General features: G+C 48.8%; 1 protein-coding gene across 2 annotated transcripts; it reads left to right on the forward strand.

Annotated features, from left to right (window-relative positions):
* The first annotated feature begins 373 nt into the window (after positions 1 to 373).
* RAD51D (RAD51 paralog D) lies at positions 374 to 20,975 on the forward strand. Of its 2 annotated transcripts, none has more exons than XM_059148564.1 (10): positions 374 to 653; positions 994 to 1,055; positions 1,254 to 1,372; positions 10,215 to 10,296; positions 10,551 to 10,685; positions 11,423 to 11,518; positions 16,169 to 16,259; positions 16,384 to 16,454; positions 19,421 to 19,585; positions 19,752 to 20,975. In XM_059148564.1, the coding sequence occupies exons 1-10, from the start codon at positions 572 to 574 to the stop codon at positions 19,833 to 19,835; spliced, it is 987 nt and encodes a 328-aa protein (XP_059004547.1). In that variant the 5' UTR covers positions 374 to 571; the 3' UTR covers positions 19,836 to 20,975. The 2 variants fall into 2 exon arrangements, with proteins under 2 accessions (XP_059004547.1, XP_059004548.1); XM_059148565.1 differs by having other exon boundaries at positions 518 to 653; positions 994 to 1,087.
* Positions 20,976 to 21,283: the final 308 nt, after the last annotated feature.

The following is a 21,283-nucleotide window of genomic DNA, read 5'->3' on the forward strand; positions in this document are numbered from 1 at the left end:
GCAGATGCCCTCTCTGCGGTCTGCTGCTTCTTAGCACCTGCCATCCAATCTGTAATTACCCGGTATCTTTGATTCCTCTCCTCTATCCTCGTCCCTAACAGGTAGGTGCCGCAGCGCACCGATGTTTCGTCTGGTCGACCTCTCCCGCCCAGCATTTAGAACAGAAGCGTACGCGGAGAGGCGCGCAACACGGTGTCGGCGCGCGCCCGGGGAGGCAGGGGAAGGCGGCTGCGGGCGCCTTGTGCCCGGCGAGGCGGGCCAGGAGCTGGGCGCTAAGGGACACCGGCTGCAAAAGGCGGGGGGCGTGGCGTGGCTCGTGCCCGCGCGCGGCTCCGCCCCAGCCGCCCTATCGCCACGCGGCCAGCAGATGGCGCTGCAGGCCAGTCCTTGGCGCCCGGAAGGCGGAAGCGCGGCGGGGCGGAGGCACAGAGAATCGGCGGGGGCCGCCCCCTCCTCACCGCCCCCCGCGGCACCTCCGGAAAGAGGCGTCACGGGGCGTGAGGAGAGAGCCCGGCGGATACCCCCAGGACAAGCATCCCCGAACGCGGCGACCCGGGGGCCCCCAGGGAACATGGGCGTGCTCAGGGCCGGGCTGTGCCCGGGCCTCACCCAGGACACGGTCGGGCAACTGAGGACCCGCGGGATCAGGACAGGTGACCGCGTGCGCGCCACCCAGCTGGGCCCCTTGCGGACGGGGCGTGTCCCGCACCGGCTGACCCGGGAGGGGCCGTCCCCTCCGCGCTCTGTCCCGCACTTCTCGGGAGAGGCGGGAAGGCGGGAGGAGGGCCATCCGAGCCCCCCGGGGAGGGCAGAACCCCTACCCAGGTGCTGGGCGCCTCGCCGGACCCCGCGTCTCTGTGCTGTTACCGAGGCCGCCTGGGACGTCCTGTCCCGAGGTAGAACCGTCACTCCACTGTAGGTAGCCAATAAGCCCAAGTGTGGAAAGCGCGGGCCTCCCTTCCTACCAGTCAGCCGCTTGGGTCTTGTTTTCAGTGGTGGACCTGGTTTCCGCAGACCTAGAGGACGTAGCCCAGAAATGTGCCTTGTCTTACAAGGTGAGCTGCCCATCTCCGCGCTCCAAAGCTGGGTGAGTCCAGATGCTCACCCCCGCGAGCCAAAGGAGCCAAGGGTTCCCCTAGGTTGATAAGTAAGGTGGGGGAGCGTATGAGACCCTGGGATGCCCCCCCCTCTGGCCGGCCGTTGCTGAGAAGCGTCCCCGACCCAACCCTGAGTTGCCCCTGCCCCTTCCGCAGGCCCTGGTTGCCCTGAGAAGGGTATTGCTGGCCCAATTCTCAGCCTTCCCCTGCAATGGCGCTGATCTGTACGAGGAACTGAAGACTTCCACTGCCATCCTGTCCACTGGCATCCAAAGGTTTGTATGTGTACTTGGAGAGGAAGGTGAGAGGCTGGAGGACAGGACTGCCTCCACTGTGGCCGCCTATGCCTGAATCTAGAGAGAGCAGTGTTTTCAAGCAGTGGTGGGGGCAGCATGGACCAATGGTCAGGACTTCTGAGTTCTCTTACCCTATAATAGCGTTTCTCCACTTCACACTCCTCTAACATTTTGGGATTTGTAATTACTTGGTTGGGGTGAGAGTAAGGGGGTCTGTCCTGTGCATTATAGGGTTTATGGCCACATCCCTGGCCCGTGTTGACTAAGACTTCAGTTGTACCTGTCTTCTCCCCATGTTGTGACAACCAAAAACATCTTCAGGTGTTGCCAGATGAACCCAAGCAAAGTTGCTTTGATGGAGAACCACTATTCTATAACACAAGATGTCAGTATTTCATTATTATTCAAGAGATCAGAACAACTCTGGTCTGGCCCTGCCTCCCACTTCACTTAAGGACAGGGCAGGAGAACGTGGCAGGACTGATAACACACCGAGTGCCTCCTGGGTACCGGCCACGGACATTAAGTTATATAATCTCCTCAGTGACCCTGCGTGTTAGTGATTATTAACCAAACTTGAGTTTAGCCCAAGAGGTTGGAGGGGCGAGGAGTGCGGTGGGGAGCAGCCCTGGGACACTCAATCAGAACTGGGTGCATTCCCCACACTTGGGAGCAAGAGGGGCCAAGAGAGTTTTCATGGGGGAGGACTTCGATTCTGCTGTGTTGTTGGGAGAGGGAAAGCATTGGAAGACAACAGCCAGTTTCCCGCCAAGGAAGTCTGACCTCTTTCCTAGCCTGTGTGTGCGGAAGTTGATGAGGAACTCTGCCACGAGCAAGGTCCCTGGATTGGTTTGGCCCTTGCTGTTCCCCTGACACGCTCTCCTGGCAAGGTTCACGCAGCATGGGGCTTGCTTCTCCCGGGTGGGGGGCTGGGTCTTACCCCATCAAGCATACCCTATGTCTACTAGGTGCCACATATGTGCACATGATGGGTGTACGAGTCTGGCACAGTTCCTGAGCTTCATGAGCGTGGGGTCTAGCGGGTAGAAAGAAGAGCAGGTGAAGGGCGCCTGGGTGGCTCAGTGGGTTAAGCCTCTGCTTTCGGCTCAGGTCATGGTCTCAGGGTCCTGGGATCAAGCCCCGCATGGGGCTCTTTGTTGGCAGGGAGCCTGCTTCCCCCTCTCTCTTCCTGCCTCTCTGCCTACTTGTGATCTCTCTTTCTGTCATGTAAGTAAATAAAATCTTAAAAAAAAAAAAAAAAAAAAAGAGCAGGTGAGCAGGAGAGGGGTGGAAGCGTGTGTGGTGGCAGCAGAAGGAGGGACTGATAAACCGGAAGCAGACCTGTCCCGGGGGCTTGGCGAGCTTATGAAAACTGACATAGGCAGAGGAAGCACTTAGGGAGCAGTCCAGGGGTAAATGGGCAGCATTGCGGCCACAGTGGGTCAATGCAAGGGAAATCAGAGTGGTTCCAGAAAGCTCTGTGGGGGAGGCAGGCCCTCTCCGAGCGCCTACGAAGAACCTGGCCCTGAGCTCGCGCTTCGCAGCACATGATTTCATTTTTTTTCCCTCCACCGCCACCGATGAGCGAGTTACAGTCAGACTCAGCGATTGGTAAGATGAGGAAACTGAGGCTCAGGTTAAGTGCTTGTTTAATTTCTCTTGGCTAGTAAGTGGGAGGCCAGGCGCTTGGGGTTATATCTGTCATGCTCCCGACTCTGCCTCGCCTGCCCTGTTGCCCCTCTCCTAGTGGGAGGCTGGAATGCGCAGGGAGCTGTCGGCACAGGGCAGAGGTGTGCAGGGCGGACTGGACGGGGGAGGCCTGCGGGGGAGATGGCAGTGCTGGGGGCTGAGAGTCCGACCCAGGGCAGGTAACATGCAGGAGAGGTGTAGAAGAGGTGTGGAAGGCCTTACTAGCTGGTGGGACGTAGGTGTGAAGAGTCAGATGAGGCTCTAGGTTTCCAGCCAGGCGCTCAGTGTTCCGTGGACACTGGACAGATGTAACTTTTTTGAAAGTTAGGTAGGGAGTTACATAGACATTTGAGAAATACTTCATTCACTCAAAGTAAACGAGCTTTTTTGTAGTGGGCCATCTCAGAGCCTGGTGTGCACTGTGAGTCTTTACAGGGACCCTAGAGCATGAAGTGTACCTTGCAGGAAGTTGTATCGACGGGTGGAGAGAAGTGGTTCTGTGAGGGCTTGAGCTATGTCTCGTTCATCTCCGTATCTCCCTCATTTTATTTACTTATTTTTTTAAACGCCTGCCTGCCTGCCTGCCTTCTTCCTTCCTTCCTTCTTTCCTTCTTCTTTCTTTCTTTTATATTTTATTTATTTATTTGACACAGAGAGAGAGAGTGAGCACAAGCAGGGAGAGCTGCAGACGGAGAGAAGGGGAGAAGCAGGCTTCCGCACTGAGCAAGGAGCCCGACGTAGGGCTCCATCCCGGGACCCTGGGATCTTGACATGAGGCAAAGGCAGATGCTCAACCAGTTGAGAAACCCAGGTGCTCCTGTATCTCCCTCATTTTAGAGGAAGGCCTTCAGGAAATAGGGAGTATTTAGGCTATGTTGGAATGAATGCCCCCCCCCCCAAAAAAAACCTAAAAGCCAATTCCAAAGGATCAGTCCCAGAAATCGGTTGTATTCAAAGCAGGTGGTAAGACCCGGGTGTGGTTTTGCTGCACAAGGCAGGTGGGGCGGGGGGCAGGAGGGGCGGGGGGCAGGAGGGGTTGTCTCTCCACTGAGTTAGAGGTGATCGATAATGGTCCTCTGGGCAGTAGGAGAAGTGACAGGAATACAGGTGAGAAGCTGGCTGAGGGGGATTTGGGAATTCCTTCTGCAGCGTCCTCACAGTCAAGAATGAGGTCGATTTTTGTTTGGAGAGTCAACGCCAGTGGGTTAGGCCAGGCTACACATTAGAATCATCTGGGAGGTTAAGAAATATTTATGCCTAGGTCCCACCCATTCTGACTTTATTGCTCTAGGCCGTTGGTTCCCAAACTTGTCCACACAATGGAATCACTCGGGGAAGGGTGTCTGCCTGGCTCAGTCAGTAGAGTGTGTGACTCTTGATTTGGGGGCTGTGAGTTCAAGCCCCATGCTGGATGTAGAGATTACTTAAAAATAAAATCTTAGGAAAAAAAAAATCATAGTGGCACTTGGGTGGCTCACTGCCTTGGTTAAGCATCTGCCTTCACCTCAGGTCACGATCCTGGGGTCCTGGGATTGAGTCCTGAGTCAGGCTTCCTCCTCTGGGGGAAGTCTGCTCCTCCTCCCACAAATAAATAAATGAAATCTTAAAATAAAATAAAATCTTAAAAAAAAAAGAATCATTTGGGGAATCTTTTAACATCCTCAAAGGTTATGCCTCCTACAGACCAATTAAATCACATTCTCTGGGGATGGGACACAGGGATCAGTAGTGTTTGAAGTTCCCCATGATTCCAGTGTGCACACAGGTTTGGGAACCGCTAATACAAGCTTCTTTTTCAAAACTGCTCTTCTGATTTTAATATGCAGGCAGGATCGAGAATCACGAGTCTAGCCTAGTGGTTTTCAAATGTGGAAACGCATCCATACCACCTAGAGGCCTTGTTGAAACTCCTGCATTCTCCAGTTTCTGATGTGGGGGGCATGGGAGGTGGGTGAGAGTTTGCATTTCATGCCAGTTCCTAGTGCTGCTGCTGCTGGTCTGGGGAACCACACCAGGAGAACCCCTGCTGTGCTGGAGGTAGGGATTGTCTGATCCCAAGAGGAGAAGCCACAGCCCTGGAGTGGTGACAGGAACGATTTGACTGGCAGGGACCTGTGCTTAGAATCATGGGGTCCTCAAAATTGGAATCAATTCCCAAGGTGCTGCTTGGCACAGAAGGGTCTTGGGAGGTCTTCAAGAACCGTTTAGGGTACTAGACCCCATGAAGCTGTTTGCAGGGCTGGAGAAAGGATGCGTGAGGCCAGGACGCAGAGCTGTTGGTAATGGGGTGTGGTTTAGGGGAAACCGCTTCAGCCCACATTTGGGTGGGGAGTGCAGTGTGGTTAGTGGCCCGTTTCTTTTGTGATGGTTGGAGGACAGAACATGGATTCGGAATTGGCTGTGTCTTGTCTTTACCCGAAGGCTTCCACGGCCAGAATGTCGACAATATAGGAACCAAATAACTAATACTAACAAATACTGTTCTACCACTTGTTTCTCTAGGAACATTTATTGTGTCTCCCCTGTGTTTCTAGCATTGGGCCAATGTCCTTGCTCCTGGGTGCACTGGGCCAAATGTGTAGAGAGACAAAAACAAGCACATAGAAAATAATCACCAACCTCCAGAACGGAGTGAATTCAGCATGGCCGCAGGATACAAGATCAGCACATAAAAATCAATTGCGTTTCTATATACTCAAAACAAACTTGTGGAAATGGAAATTAAAACATAATACCATTTACAGTTGCTCTGAAGAAAATGAAGTACTTAGGTCTAAATCTAACAGAGCAGGTATAGGAGCTGTGTGATGAAAATTAAAACTTGCTGATGAAAGAAATCAAAGACGACCCAAATAAATGGAGAGACAAACTGTATTCATGGATTGAAAGACTCAGCATAGTAAAGATGTCAATTCTCCCCAAATTGCCCTATAAATGTAATGTAGTACCTACCAAAGTCCCAGCAGACTTTTTTTTTTTTTTTTTTTTTTTTTTGGTGAATGTAAGGTTTATCCTAATAATTACATGGAAAAAAGCCAATGACCTTGAATTGCTAAAACATTTTTGAAAAAGAATAAAGTTGGAGGACTCAGTCTGCCAAACATTCTTACTATAAAGAAGTAATCAAGATAGATATGATATCGGCCAAGTGAAAGAGAAATAAATCAGCAGAGTCACATAAAGAACCTAGCAATAGACCTACAAATACGTCCAACTGAATTTTTTTTTAAGATCTTAAGTAATCTTAAAAAGAAAAAAAAAAAGATCTTAATCTTTATACCTAATGTGGGGCTCAAACTCACAACCCTGAGATCAAGTTACATGCTCCTCAAGCTGAGCCAGGCAGGCACCCTAAAACTGTCAAGCTTTTAGAATAAAAGGAAGAAAATCTTTGAGAACTAGGGCTAAGTGAAGGGTTCTTAGACTTGACACCAAAGTGTCATTAATATAGATAAAATTTTTAATCAAAAAATAAAATTAAGGATGAACTCAGAATTAAAACTTTTGCTCTGCAAAAGAGAAAAAGACAAGCTGTAGAGTGGGGAAAATATTTGCAAGACACAAAGGACCTCCATCTAGAATATAGAATTCTTAAGGGGCACCTGGGTGGCTCAGTTGATTAAGCATCTGCCTTCGGTTCAGGTCATGATCCCAGGGTCCTGGGATTGAGCCCTACGTCAGGCTCCCTGCTCAGTGCAGAATGTGCTTATCCCCCTCGCACTTCCCTTGCTTGTGTTCCCTCTCTCGCTATCTCTCTGTCAGATAAATAAGTAAAATCTCATGGGTTGCCTAGGTGGCTCAGTCGTTAAGTGTTGTCCTTCTGCTCAGGTCATGATGGGATGGAGCCCTGCATCAGGCTCCCTGTTCATCGGGAAGCCTGCTGCTTCTTCTCCCACTCCGCCTGCTTGTGTTCCTGCTCTATGTCTCTCTCTGTCAAATAAATAAATAAAATCTTTATAAATAAATAAAATCTCAAAAATAAAGTGAATAAATAAAATCTTTTTTTAAAAAGCATGAGATAGGGGCACCTGGGTGGCTCAGTGGGTTAAGCCTCTGCCTTTGGCTCAGGTTATGGTCTCAGGGTCATGGGATCTAGTCCCGCATCGGGCTCTCTGCTCATCAGGTGGCCTGCTTCCCTTCCTCTCTCTCTGCCTGCCTCTCTGCCTACTTGTGATCTGTCTCTTTGTCAAATAAATAAAATCTTAAAAAAAAAAAAAAAAAAGCATGAGATATATTACTACATACCTACCAGAACAGACATACCAAAAAATGGTGACAAGACTAAATGGTGGTAAGGATGTGGAGAAACTGGATTACTCATTCATTGCTAGTGGGATAGTAACATGGCATAGCCACTCAGGGAAGTAGTTCATAGTTTCTTATAAAATTAACATGTGCTGCAGCCATCAAAAAAAATGGCATCTTGCCATTTTAGTGATGTGAATGGAACTGGAGGATGTTATGCTAAGAGAAATAAGTCAACCAGGGAAAGACAATTATATGATCTCACTGATATGTGGAATTTAAGAAACCAGGCAGAGGAACATAGGGGAGGAGAGGAAGAAATAAGACAAGATGAAACCAGACAGGGAGACAAACCATGAGAGACTCTTAGTCATAGGAAACGAACTGAGGGTTGCTGGAGGAGGGTGGGGAAGGGAATGGGGTAACAGGGTGATGGACATCGAGGAGGGTATGTGTTGTAATGAACACTGGGTATTATATACAACTGATGAATCACAGACCTGTACCCCTGAGACAAGTATTACATTACATGTTAATTAATTGAATTTAAATTTTAAAAAAAGAAATGAAAATTAACATGTGCTTACTGTACAACCCAACAGTTGTGTTTTTTGTTTTTTTAGTTTATAGAGATGGGGAGAGGCGCACAGGGAAAGAGAATCTTTTTTTTTTTGTTTGTTTTTAAGATTTTATTTATCCATTTGACACAGAGAAAGACAGCACAAGCCAGGAGACTGGCAGAGGGAGAGGGAGAAGCAGGCTCCCCACAGAGCAGGGAGCCCTATGTGGGGCTAAATACCAGGGCCCCAAGATCATGACCTGAGCTGAAGGCAGATGCTTAACCGACCTAGCCACCCAGGAACCCAGGGAGAGAGAATCTTAAACAGATTCCGTACCCAACGTGGAGCCCTATGCTGGGCTCAGTCTGACAAACATGAGGTCATGACCTGAGCCAAAATCAAGAGTTGGACACTTAATTGACTGAGCCACCCAGACACCCCTTAAATATTTTTTTCTTTTTTTTTTTTTTTTAAAGATTTTACTTATTTATTTGACAGAGAGAGATCACACGTAGGCAGAGAGAGAGGAGGAAGCAGGCTCCCTGCTGAGCAGAGAGCCCGATGCGGGACTCGATCCCAGGACCCTGAGATCATGACCTGAGCTGAAGGCAGCGGCTTAACCCACAGAACCACCCAGGCGCCCAAATATTTTATTTTTAAGTAATCTCTACACCCAACATGGGGTTCAAACTTCCAACCCTGAGATCGAGAGACCCAGGCCCCAATGACTGAGCCAGCCAGGTGCCCCCTGGCAGTTGTATTCTTAGACATTTATTTATTTATTTAAAAGATTTTTTTTTTTTAAAGATTTTATTTATTTATTTGACAGACAGAGATCACAAGTAGGCAGAGAGGCAGGCAGAGGAAGAGGAAGGGAAGCATGCTCCCTGCTGAGCAGAGAGCACGATGCAGGGCTCCATCCCAGGACCCCGAGACCATGACCTGAGCCGAAGTCAGAGGCTTAACCCACTCAGCCACTCAGGCGCCCCTTAGGCATTTATTCTAGAGAAATAAAAAGAGGTTTACACAAAAACCTGTACACAAATGGTCATAGCCATTTGATTCACAATTGCCCCAACCTGGAAGCAGCCTAAACAGACTTCTGTGAGTGAATGGTTAAATAAACTTGGTGTGTCTGTACCATGGGCTTCTTCTCAGCAATAAAAAACAACAGCTAGGGATACAGCAACTTGGACAGATCTCAAGATGCTGAGCGAAAGAAGCCAGCCACAACGGCTACATGCAGTGTGGTTCTATGCACGTAACATTCTTGAAATAACATCATGACAGAGGTAGAGAACAGATGGGTGGTTGCCAGGGACTCAGGGTGGGATGGGGGGTGTGTGGCTATAGCAGGGTGGGCAGGGGAGACATGTAGTGATGGAAATACTCTGTTTGCATGAACATACATGTGTGATAAGATTGCATAGAACTGGGGTGCCTGCGTGGCTCAGTTGGTTAAGCCTCTGCCTTTGGCTTAGGTCATGATCTCAGGGTCTTGGGATCGAGCCCCGGTTCCCCCGCCTCTCTGCCTACTTGTGATCTCTCTGTGTCAAATAAATAAATAAAATCTTAAAAAAAGAAAAAGATTGCTTAGAACCGTACACATACACACATACATGGAACACGGGAAGTCTGGATAAGCTCTGTTGATTGCACTGTGGTTGGCTTGCGATGTTGTGCAGTACAAGAGGTCACCATTAAGGAAAGGGAGGGGAAGGGTACATGAGACCTCCCTGTACAATTTTTTTTTTTTTTGGCGACTTCCTATGAATGTATAATTATTTCAAAATTTAAAAAATGACAGGGGCACCTGGGTGGCTCAGTAGGTTAAGTGTCTGCCTTTGCCTTGGGTCATGATTCCAGGGTCCTGGGATTGAGCCCCCACAGTGGGCTCCCGGCTCTTTGGGTGTCTGCTTCTCTCCACACTCCACCCCCCAACTCCATCTCTCGCTATCTCTTTTTCTCTCTCAAATAAGTAAAGATCTTTAATAAGTAAATATCATAACAAATAAATAATGACAAATTATGGGAAATGCTATCAAGGAAACCCGTAAGGGATTAAGATCCAGAATGGAAAGAGGACCCTTTGCTGGGATGGCAGAGACCTCTGTGGAGAGCAGAGTGATCTTCGGGCTGAGAGCGAATGCATGAGGAGGGGCCCAAGGCAGAGCTTGTACCTGTGCCCTCTTTCCCTAGGGATGTTCAGACCATCTCTGGACAGAACCCAGGCTTGGGAAGCAACATCTTGCTTTTCCTCCTTGCTTCCTATTCCCCTCTGTTCCCTCCAGTCTGCTGGGTTGATTCTATTCCTTCTCTTTCACCAGCCTGGACAAACTGCTTGATGCTGGTCTCTACACTGGAGAAGTGACTGAGATTGTAGGAGGCCCAGGTAGTGGCAAAACCCAGGTACGTGGGCAGCCAGCAGCCAGGAGGACGTGGGGATGGGGGAGGTGGGAAGGTGGGTGCATGGCTCCGGATCCTTGGGGGAGCTTCTGCCAATGTACTTGTGATTCAGAGAGAAGATAGGTGGTGAGGAGTGGGGCTTGAACTTGAGCTTGGCCCATTCGTGTCAGTGGGATCTGGACAGGATTTGGTGGGGGGAAATCCCATTCTGGGCCCTCTTTGGGGACTCACATTCTCCCAATGCCTCATCTCTTCAGGTGTGTCTTCGTGTGGCTGCAAATGTGGCCTACAGCCTGCAGCAGAATGTTATGTACATTGATTCCAATGGAGGACTGACAGCCTCCCGACTCCTCCAGCTACTTCAGGCTAGAACCCCAGACGAGGAGGAGCAGGTGAGAGCAGGAGGTTTGAGTTTCTTAAAGGCTCCAATACAGAAAGACCTCATTATCCCTTATGTTGCCTGAATTTTGGGCATTTGGACGAACAGTCATTTCTGGCTTTGAAACCATGCTGTTCTATTCATTCTTCCTGTATTCTTCAAGTGTCCTGTTAGGACATTATCCCAGCATTGATGGTCCCCACACCGATCTTCCAAGTGACCCAGCTCCTTGCACCCCCTAATTCAGGGCTGGCAAGCACACAGCATCTGTGTTTCCTTCCCATTTCTTGCATGGCAGACATTCCTAACCAGACCTGCCATACCTTGAGCCTGAACTCTGACTTGGCTTTACAGTGCGGTACCCAGGCAACCACCACCATGAGAACCGGCCCAGGAGACAAAGCCCATTTGCTAGCTTGGACTGGAGTCCTTATGTCTAGGTTTCTTGTTCAGCTTTAAAATCCCTCTTTATCGGGGTGCCTAGGTGGCTCAGTGGGTTAAGCCACTGCCTTCGACTCAGATCATGATCTCAGGGTCCTGGGATCGAGTCCCGTATTGGGCTCTCTGCTCAGCAGGGAGCCTGCTTCCTCCTCTCTCTCTGCCTGCCTCTCTGCCTGCTTGTCATCTCTCTTTGTCAAATAAATAAAATCTCTTTAAAAAAAATTTATATAAAAAAAATCCCTCTTTATCTTGCTTGAGCCCCTGCTCTCTCTTATCCAAAGCCCCTTCTTCACCTTGCCACACCCTTAGGCAGGAGCCCTCCAGAAGATCCAGGTGGTGCGTGTGTTTGACGTCTTCCAGATGTTGGCTGTGCTGCAGGACTTCCGAGGCACCGTGTCCCAGCAGGTGAGCCTGTTGTTCTGCCCCTCCCTGCTTCACCTAGCTTGCGGGAGGCTATCTGCCAGGGGCAGGTGGCCTAGGACAGACTGGCAAAGCAGATTGTGCCATCTGGTGACTCCAGCTGTGCCTGCCACTGCCAGGGTGGGATTCCCGTGTGCTTAATCCATTCCTGAGTGCCTCACTGTTTTCCTGCCCATCCCCACTGAACAGTAAGACCCTTGATGCAAGGATCAAGTCATATTCATTTCTGCATTCATCCTCCCTGGATCAGCAAGGATTACTTTCAGCTGCAAGTAAGAGAGGCTGTGTGACAGGCACTTGAACCTTGAGGACATTTAATTACCTGATACCACGGAACTGGAGTGGGCAAGTCCGTGGATTCAGGGCTCTAGGCTGGTATGTCTGATTCTCTTGCTCTTCCCCCTCATAACTGCTAAATGGCTGCTATAGCTGTAGGCATCATGTCTTCCCACATCAACACCCATATTTGGGGAGTAATAGATGCCCTCTTTTTCTGCCTTCTTCTGTTTTATCAGGAAAGAAAAATTTTTCTCCAGAACCCACTAGTAGACTTAGCCTTACGTCTTGTTGGCCAAAACGGAGTTTTGTGTGTATCTTAGACTAGGGGTTGGGCCCACCTTCTATGATGTCAGATTTCTTTTTCTTTTTTTTTTTTAAAGATTTTATTTATTTATTTGACAGAGAGAGATCACAGTAGGAGAGAGGAAGGGAAGAGATCACAGAGAGAGAGGAAGGGAAGCAGGCCCCCTGCCGAGCAGAGAGCCCGATGCGGGACTCGATCCCAGGACCCTGAGATCATGACCTGAGCCGAAGGCAGCGGCTTAACCCACTGAGCCACCCAGGCGCCCTATGATGTCAGATTTCTGCCCTCTACCTGAACACATCCAGAATCCTGTTAACAAAGAAGAGGGGCTTAGAGTAGCATTTGGGTTGGTACCACCTTATACCTGCTGGCTGCCTAGACAGGATTTGGTGCACTGATTTATAGGCTGTTAGATTTAGAAAGACATCTTGGAGGGGCGCCTAGGTGGCTCAGTGTTAGAGCCTCTGCCTTCGGCTCGGGTCATGATCTCAGGGTCCTGGGATTGAGCCCTGCATCGGGCTCTCTGCTCAGCAGGGAGCCTGCTTCCCTTCCCCTCTCTCTGCCTGCCTCTCTGCCTACTTTTGTGATCTCTGTCTGTCAAATAAATAAATAAAAATTTTAAAAAAAGGGGCGCCTGGGTGGCTCAGTGGGTTAAGCCGCTGCCTTCAGCTCAGGTCATGATCAGGGTCCTGGGATCGAGCCCCGCATCGGGCTCCTTGCTCGGCGGGGAGCCTGCTTCTCTCTCTGCCTCTGCCTGCCTCTCTGCCTGCTTGTGATCTCTGTCTCTCTCTCTCTCAATCTCTGTCAAATAAATAAATAAAACCTTTAAAAAAAATTAAAAGAAAAGAAAAGAAAAGAAAGACGTCTTAGAATAGTTCAATTCATGTTAAACTTTCTCTGACCCCAAAGGGTCACATGTTCTATGGGCATACCTGGGGTGGTATGTAAAGTAATGATTTTTACAAACTTTGGAACACTTAATAGTTGAACAGAAACTTGCCGTAGGAGCAGTAGCTTATTATGACCCATGTGTGTTGAGACATGAAGTCAAGTAGCCCTGATCTAATCCAACTCTCTCATTTCTGGGGATGAGGAGAATGAGGACCAGAGAAATTTAGTAAGTTGCTCAAAGTCACTGCAAAATTAGGATAAGAACCAAATCTCTCAACTCCCAGGTCAAATGACTTGTGTTTTTTTTTTTTTTTTTTTACTGGAAGACCATTAGAATAGTATATATTCTATTATTGCATAACAAGTTATCACAAACATAATGACTTAACACACTTATTACCTCATAGTTTCCATGGGTCATGAGTCTGGGCATGGCTTAGCTGGGGCTTCTGCTTAGGATCTCAATAGTCTGTAATCAAGATGGCAACCAGGCTATGTTCTTTTTAAAAAAAAAATTTTTTTTAAGATTTTATTTATTTATTTGACAGAGAGCCACAGCGAGAAAGGGAACAGAAATGGGAGAGGGAGAAGCAGACTTCCCGCCAAGCAGGGAGCCCAATGGCGGGGCTCGATCCCAGGACCCTGGGATTATGACCTGAGCCAAAGGCAGATGCTCAATGGGTGAGGAACCCAGGTGCCCCTTCTTAAAAGATTTTTAAAAATATTTTATTTATTTATTTGAGAGAGAGCAAGAGTGTGAGCAGAGGGGTGGGGTAGAGAGAGAGGGAGAAGCAGACTCCCTGCTAAGCAGGGATCCCAATGCAGGACTTGATTCTAGGACCCCAGGATCATGACCTGAGCTGAAGGGACATGCTTAACTGACTGAGCCACATTGGTGCCCTGGACTGTGCTCTTATTTGAAGACACAACTGGGGAAGAATCCGCATACCAGTTCACTGGAGTTGTCACTAGGACTCATTTCTAGTTGGTTCAGTGTCTTGCTGGAAGTTGTCCAGGCTCCCACTGTTCTCTGCCCTGTGGCCCTTTCCATAGGCAGTTCACAGCATGCCCACTTGCTTCACCAAAACAGCATAAGAATGAGTGCAAGGGGTGCGTGGGTGACCCAGTCGGTTAAGTCTCTGACTTCAGCTCAGGTCGTGATCTCAGGGTCCTGGGATCGAGCCCCTCATTGGGCTCTGTGCTCCTTGGGGAGTCTGTTTCTCCCACTCCCTTTGCTCCTCCCCTCACTTATGCTCCCACTCTCTTTCCTTCTCCCTCAAATAACTTAGATTAAAAAATAAGTGAGAGCAAAATGGAACATGTAGTTTCATGTTACATAATGTAATCTTGGGAGCAATATCCTTTGCCATGATGCATAGACTCATCAAGACAGTCCAGCACCTCTGACACTGTATTAGTCAGAAGCCAACCACAGGACTCACCCGCAGGTGGAGGAGGGGATTACACAAGGGCTCAAACACCTGGAGGTGGAGGTCAAGGGGCCACTTTAGGGTCTGTCCTCCACGGATGACCTGATAGCTCCATAGTTACCAGCAGTGAAAGGCTAGCTGTCCGCATTTTAGCCAGAGATTTTAACCTGCTCTCCCAGACTGAGGAAGAGCTAAGCTGATTTCAGTTTTAGCTTCTCTTCCTTTCGGCCATCCTCTCCTAGACGAACGGATGGTTGAGAGTCAGTAACTGGACGATGAAGGAAAACATGCAAAAGACCAGATAATGCTGAATATCCAAGATCTGGCCAGTATGAAGTGAAAAGAAAGTTGTGGAAACAGAAACAGCAAATTACTTGGGTAATAAAAGAGTAAGGGAGATTAGGTACAAGAAACTAGGACGATGCTTATGCGTGTGTGGAGAAAAAGATGGTGGATTTAACAGCTGGCTGTCTATATAATCTGTATTTGGAACTGCTTGAAATGCAGAAGATGAGGCCCTAGAGGCATGATCTAGAAGGAGACTGAAGTAAAGAGAAGACTAACCCCTTCAGCACAGAAAGTTGGAAATTTAGGGAAATAAGCAGAAGAGGGAGAGGAGGAGCCTGGCAAGATGATGGTGGGGGAGGCTGGCCATGAGAGAGATGGCTGCTAAGCAAATTCAGGACTGAGGGTGCCTGGGTGGCTCAGTTGGTTAAGTATCCCACTCCTTTTTGTTGTTGTTGTTGTTTTAAGATTTATTTATTTGTGAGAGAGAGTGTGCAAGAGAGAACAATTGGGGGGAGCAGTGGGGGAGAGAGAGAGAGACAGAGGATCCCAGAGCATCTCCACTGAGCAGGGAATCCAATGTGGGGCTAGATCCCAGGACCCCGAGATCATGACCTGAGCTGAAATCAAGAGCCGACTGTTTAACAACTGAGTTACCAAGCACCCCAAATGTCCCACTCTTGATCTCACCTCAGGTCTTGATCTCAGGGTTCTGAGTTCAAGCCCTGCATTTGGCTCCACTCTAGGTGTAGAGCCTGCTTTTAAAAAAATTCTTGGGACACCTAAGTGACTCAGTTGGTTGAACATCCAACTCTTGATTTCAGCTCAGGTTGTGATCTCAGGGTTGTGGGACAGGGCCCCGCGTTGGGCTCTGCATTCAGTATGGAGTCTGCTTGTCCTTCTCCCTCTCTCTTTCTCCTTCCGCTATGCATGGGCTCACTCTCTCTCTCTAATAAATAACTAAGTAAGTAAATAGATAAATAAAATCTTTCGGGGAAAAAAAAATCTTAAAAAAATAATTCAGGGCTGGGAGCCTGGCTGTCTCCATGGGTATTGCATGCGACTCTTGATCTCGAGGCTGTGAGTTCAAGCCCCATGTTGGGTGTAGAGATTACTTTAAAAATACCTTAAACAAAGAAAAGAAAGAAAGAAAATTCATGACTGGGGCCAGAGAACTTGGATTAGGGATTTTTCAAATTTAATTATTTTGGTGTATCTGCGATATCCTGTGATTTAAACCCCCTCTGTCCAACCAAGTCTTCAGTAAAATCCATTATACCTACAAACGGAGGAGGAAAAGACCTTACTGAAATTCCATGAGGTCTGCACAGTTCTATTTGGGGTTGGAGAACTTATTTCTTGCCCGTGTCTGATAGAGGAGCAAGCTTGCTCTATAACGGACGCTCTCTAGAGGCCAACTAGTTTATGGCATCTGCTCCTCCCCAGGTGAGCAGCGCCTCAGCGACTGTGAAGGTGGTGGTTGTGGACTCAGTCACTGCGGTGGTCTCCCCACTTCTGGGAGGTCAGCAGAGGGAAGGTAAGAGGTGCGGCAGAGCCCAGGGTCTGGGATGTCATCTAGCCTCCCACCTTTGGAATCCAGTCCCCGATCAGCCCAATCCCAGGTGCCCTGCTGCCCTCGCCCTCTGCTTCTCCTTCTCCAGGTTTGGCCTTGATGATGCAGCTGGCTCGAGAGCTGAAGACCCTGGCCCGGGACCTTGGCGTGGCAGTGATGGTGAGGAAGTGCACTTGGCAGCTTGCTGGTCTTATCTCTGCTCCCTGGGCTTCGCTGAGGGGAGGGGGGACATGAATTTGATTTCTAGTTCCAGCTGTTTACTTTCCTTAAATGCCAGCTTAACCCCCAATATGGTCCTTTAGGACAGGATCTTAGTCCAACTTCCCTGGGCCATCTAGAACCCTAGACTGTGACGAGATCAGACATAAATAGCCAAGGGGTCAGGGACAGTCTTGGTTTTCTTCTTACTCTAAGACAGGTTTATTGAGGAATAATTCACACACAGTGACTTTTTCCTCATATGAAGTTTGGCTAATGGATACTAATGTATGCATCTTGTTACAAGGCACAATCAAGATCTAGAATATTTGGTCATCCAAAAAGGTCCCCAAGCCCCAGACAACCACTAATCCTGTTTCTGTCCCAATACTTTTGCCTTTTCCAGTGCTTCATAGAAAGGAATGTTTTTGCTTTTAAGGTAAACTTTTCTGCTTACTGGACACTGTTTAAAAAGTCTGTATGCTTCTCATAGGGTAAAAAATAGTTAAATATAGGGGCACTGGGGTGGCTCAGTGGGTTAAAGCCTCTGCCTTCGGCTCCGGTCATGATCCCAGGGTCCTGGGATCGAGCCCCACATCGGGCTCTCTGCTCAGCAGGGAGCCTGCTTCCACCTCTCTCTCTCTCTCTCTGCCTGGCTCTCAGCCTACTTGTGATCTCTATCTGTCAAATAAATAAGTAAAATCTTTAAAAAAAATAGTTAAATATAGGAGTCAAATTTGTAGTAAGTCTCCACATCCACAGAAAACATATTAATATTTTTATATATCTCCATAGGACCTTTTTTCTGCCATATATACATATACTTTTAACCAGCTTTCCAATTAAACTGTAAGCTTGTTTAAAAAAAAAAAACTCATCTCATTCCATTTCCCTGTCTTTAAATAGATGCTTTAAGAATGCCATTTTTAGCAGTTACATATTTTATTTAATACCTGTGTTACAGGGATCAGCAAACTTTTCTGTAAAGGGCCGGAGAGTAAACAGTCAAGGCTTTGTGGCCATATGGTTTCCGTCACAGCTACTCTGCTCCGCCAAGGTTGCGTGAGAACAACCACAGACTGTCCCTAAACAGAGGGCATGGCTATGTTCCAGCCAAACTTGACTTTCAGAAATAATTTTGGGGCCACAGTTGGTGTGTCGGGAGTAGTTTGCCAACCCCTGGTGTCCCATAATGGTCTGTTTCCTGATTGTGAGCCTGTAGTTTGTTACTGGTTTTCCTCTTTTATTTTCTTAATTTTAATTTTTAAAAAAGAATTTATTTGTTCATTTGACAGAGAGAGAGCCCAAGCAGGGGGAGCAGCAGGCAGAGGGAGAGGGAGAGGCAGGATCCCCACTGAACTGGGTGCCTAATGTGGGACTTGATCTCTGGACCCTGGGATCATGACCTGAGCTGAAGGCAGATGCTTAACCAACTGAGTATCCAGGCACTCCTGGTTTTCCTCTATTTTAAGTAAAATTCTGGGGTGCCTGGCAGCTCAGTCGATTAAGCATTAGACTCTTGATTTCGGCTCAGGTCATGATCTTGGGGTCATGAGATTGAGCCCCACATTGGGCTCTATGCTCAGCAGGGAGTCAGCTTTAGATTCTCCCTCTCCCTCTACCCCTCACCCCTGCTCACACACTCGCTCTCTCTCTAAAATAAATATATAAATGTTTAAGTAAAACTCCAGTGAACACCCTGATACCCAAATTTCTTTGCACATTTCGTATTATTTTCTCAGACTCCTAAAAGTATAATTGCAGAGTTAGGGATAAACACATTTTTTAACTAATTTAATTTTTAAAAATATTTTATTTATTTGAGAGAAAGAGAACCAGATCGAGAGAGAGAGAGTGCACGAGTCGGGGGGTGGGGGTGGGCAGAGGAAGAAGGAGAAGCAGACTCCTCACTGAGCAGAGAGCCTGATGCGGGACTCAATCCCAGGACCCTCAGATCACATTCTGAGCTGAAAACAGATGCTTAACCACCTGAGCCCCTCAGGTACCCCCCAAATACATATATTTTTAAGTGTGTAGATATGATATCGCCAAATTTCCAGGAAGGTTATACTAATTTGTACACCCACAAGCAGTGTTCTTTTAATTGTGTTTTTTTTTTTTTTGAAGATTTTATTTATTTGACAGAGATCACAAGTAGGCAGAGAGGAAGGCAGAGAGAGAGGGGGAAGCAGGCTCCCCGCTGAGCAGAGAGCCTAATGCAGGGCTCAATCCCAGGACCTGGAGACCATGACCCGAGCCGAAGGCAGAGGCTTTAACCCACTGAGCCACCCAGGTGCCCCTCTTTTAGTTCTTAAGTTGAGTCCCAGGGCCTCCCTCTCCTGACTTCAGGCTGTGTAGGATCAACTGCTTTTGGCCCTAGCTTAGGCAGTGGGGACTCAGTGATGAACAAACTACAGCCCCCTATCCCCGGTTGGGGGGGCCTGTGGGGAGACTGGAGGATGCCGTGAGGCTCCGGTTGCCCACCTATGGCTATGCTGGGCAGAGGAGAACTGACTGACCAGATTATGACCTCCCCTTCAAAGCTCCCACTACCCTCTACATACAGATGCCACAAGGGCTGGGTGGATGTAGTCTCAAAATGCCTGTCCACTGGGTTAGGGGTGTAGGAGGTGCGAGCCCACCCCTCCCTTCCTTCCAGCGAAGTGCAGACAGTGCTGCTTATTCCCAAACCCATGGCCCATGACTTTCTGCTGGAGTCAAGCCTGATGCGTGGTAATTTCATAGAAAGAGTAGAGCACTAGTGAGGACCCGGAGTTCTAGTTCCAGATCCGCTGTCAGGGAACCCGGGGAAAGTCCTTTCTCTGTGCTGGGCCTCAGTTTTCCCACTTGTAGAATGAAGCAGCAGGAACAGATAACCTCTATACCAGCATGATCGATCTGGAAGTCTTTGCTGCTTTTTGCCTTAGGTAACCAACCACATGACCCGAGACAGGGACAGTGGGGATCTCAAACCTGCCCTTGGACGCTCCTGGAGCTTTGTACCGAGCACCCGGATTCTCCTGGACATTGAGGAAGGAGCAGGAGCATCGGGCAGTTGGCGCAGGGCACGTCTGACCAAATCTCCCCGTTTGGTGAGCCGGCTGCAGGGGAAAGCCAGGAATCTGGGCCCTTGAGGGTGTTTGTGTGCCCAGATGTCTCACAGAGGGATTCTTGGATGCTGAGACCCAGCAACCAAAGAGGCTGCCTGCTCCAGTTGCTTAACTCAAAAACCTACCCTTCCCTCCTGTCTTTTTCCAGCCAACAGGTTTCCAGGAGGTGGTAGACATTGGGACCTGGGGGCCTCCAGAGCAGAGCCCAGCGTCCCAGGGAGATCAGATATGACTGTGCTGTTGATCGGGAAAAGCCGGGGACATCAAGCACCCCACCTCTGTGCACGCTAGCAGCTGCTGTTCACTGTCACCCAGCACTTGTGACTGTAGGAGAAGCTCTCGGGCTGGGCAGAGGAGACATCTCCGTTTCCTCAGCCTCTCTTTCTGTGGCAAGAGAGGACGCTGTGTTGGAAGGACCCAGAAACTCATGCCAGTCCCAGGTTTTCTTCCTTGTTTCTATCATGTATGTTTCCATGGGAGCTGAGTTCACCCTGGCCTCTTGCCTCTGTGAAGAGACCTGCTAGAGACCAGACAGAACCCTTTGTGTCTCCGTGGTGCCCGCGTTCCATTCTCATACAATGACTGAGCCCAGAAGCCTCTGCTGCTCTCTCTCTCTCTCTTTTTTTTTTTTTTGTCTCTGTTTTTCCATCTGTAAGATGGACATCCCTTTCCCCTAGCGTTGTCTTTGAGTTATGGGTAGAAGTGACCTTGCAAAAGCAAAGCCCTTCTTTATCTATGTCCTGCCCTTAAAAATACAAACAGGAAATTCCCTCAGCCCCAGAGCCACCTGATTTCCCCCCAGAAGCGTGTTTTTCAGTTTCCCCCAGTGAGGTTCCAAAGAATGGTTCTTCCTTTTATCCCTCTTGCTGATTTGGTTTCACGCACCTGCGTACATCACCGTGACTAGGTGAGACTGGGAACTCGCTGCAGTCCCAGGGATCTAATTTAACAGGAAGGGAGAATGTGGCCCTGGTGAACCCAGCTACTTGTTTATTATGCATGGTGCCCTGTAGGGCCCCTCCACAGAATAGAGTAGCCAGAGGTGCTGAACCATGGCCTTGCCCATAAACAGACAGGAGAGAATTTGCACAGTAAATAGAGCCAGCTGGGAAAATTGATGCTGGCGTAAATAATACATGGCAAATCTAGTCCTTTATGCAGAAATTCATTGCCGGTGGCTCCAAGATGCACTATAATTACCCTTCTCTTCCTGCCAGCTGTACCACAGCCTGGTGCCCTAGTCTGTGAAATAACCCCCCTGTCTGTTAGCGGCACTGTGGCCATCCATCTGAGAGCTGCAAGCCCTGGCTGGGGGGTGGGGGAAGAGGAGGACACCAGGGAAAGAATAATAAAAGGCAAAGTAGAGAAATGATCAGAATTGTTTACTGACCACATTTTTTAGAGGAAGGTCGCCTTTCTCGGTGAGAGAGCCTGTCGTGATTAATTAGTTGTGTCTTGGCTGTGGGAAGGGGGGTGGGTCAGAGTTCCAGGAGGAAGATAGGACACGAAGAGGATGAACATAGCAGAGACAGAGGCCGGAAGCAGGGAGGATCTGAGCGAGCAGCAGACGGGCCCCAGGGTGTCCGCCTGCGGGAGGACAGGGGAGGGGAGCCTACGACTGGGGTGAGGCTGGCCCTGCTGGCTGCAGAAAGGAGAAACAAGTCTTCATCTCTTCATTCC

The sequence above is a fragment of the Mustela lutreola genome, chromosome 15, assembly GCF_030435805.1.
Source record: "Mustela lutreola isolate mMusLut2 chromosome 15, mMusLut2.pri, whole genome shotgun sequence".
Classification (NCBI taxonomy): domain Eukaryota; kingdom Metazoa; phylum Chordata; class Mammalia; order Carnivora; family Mustelidae; genus Mustela; species Mustela lutreola.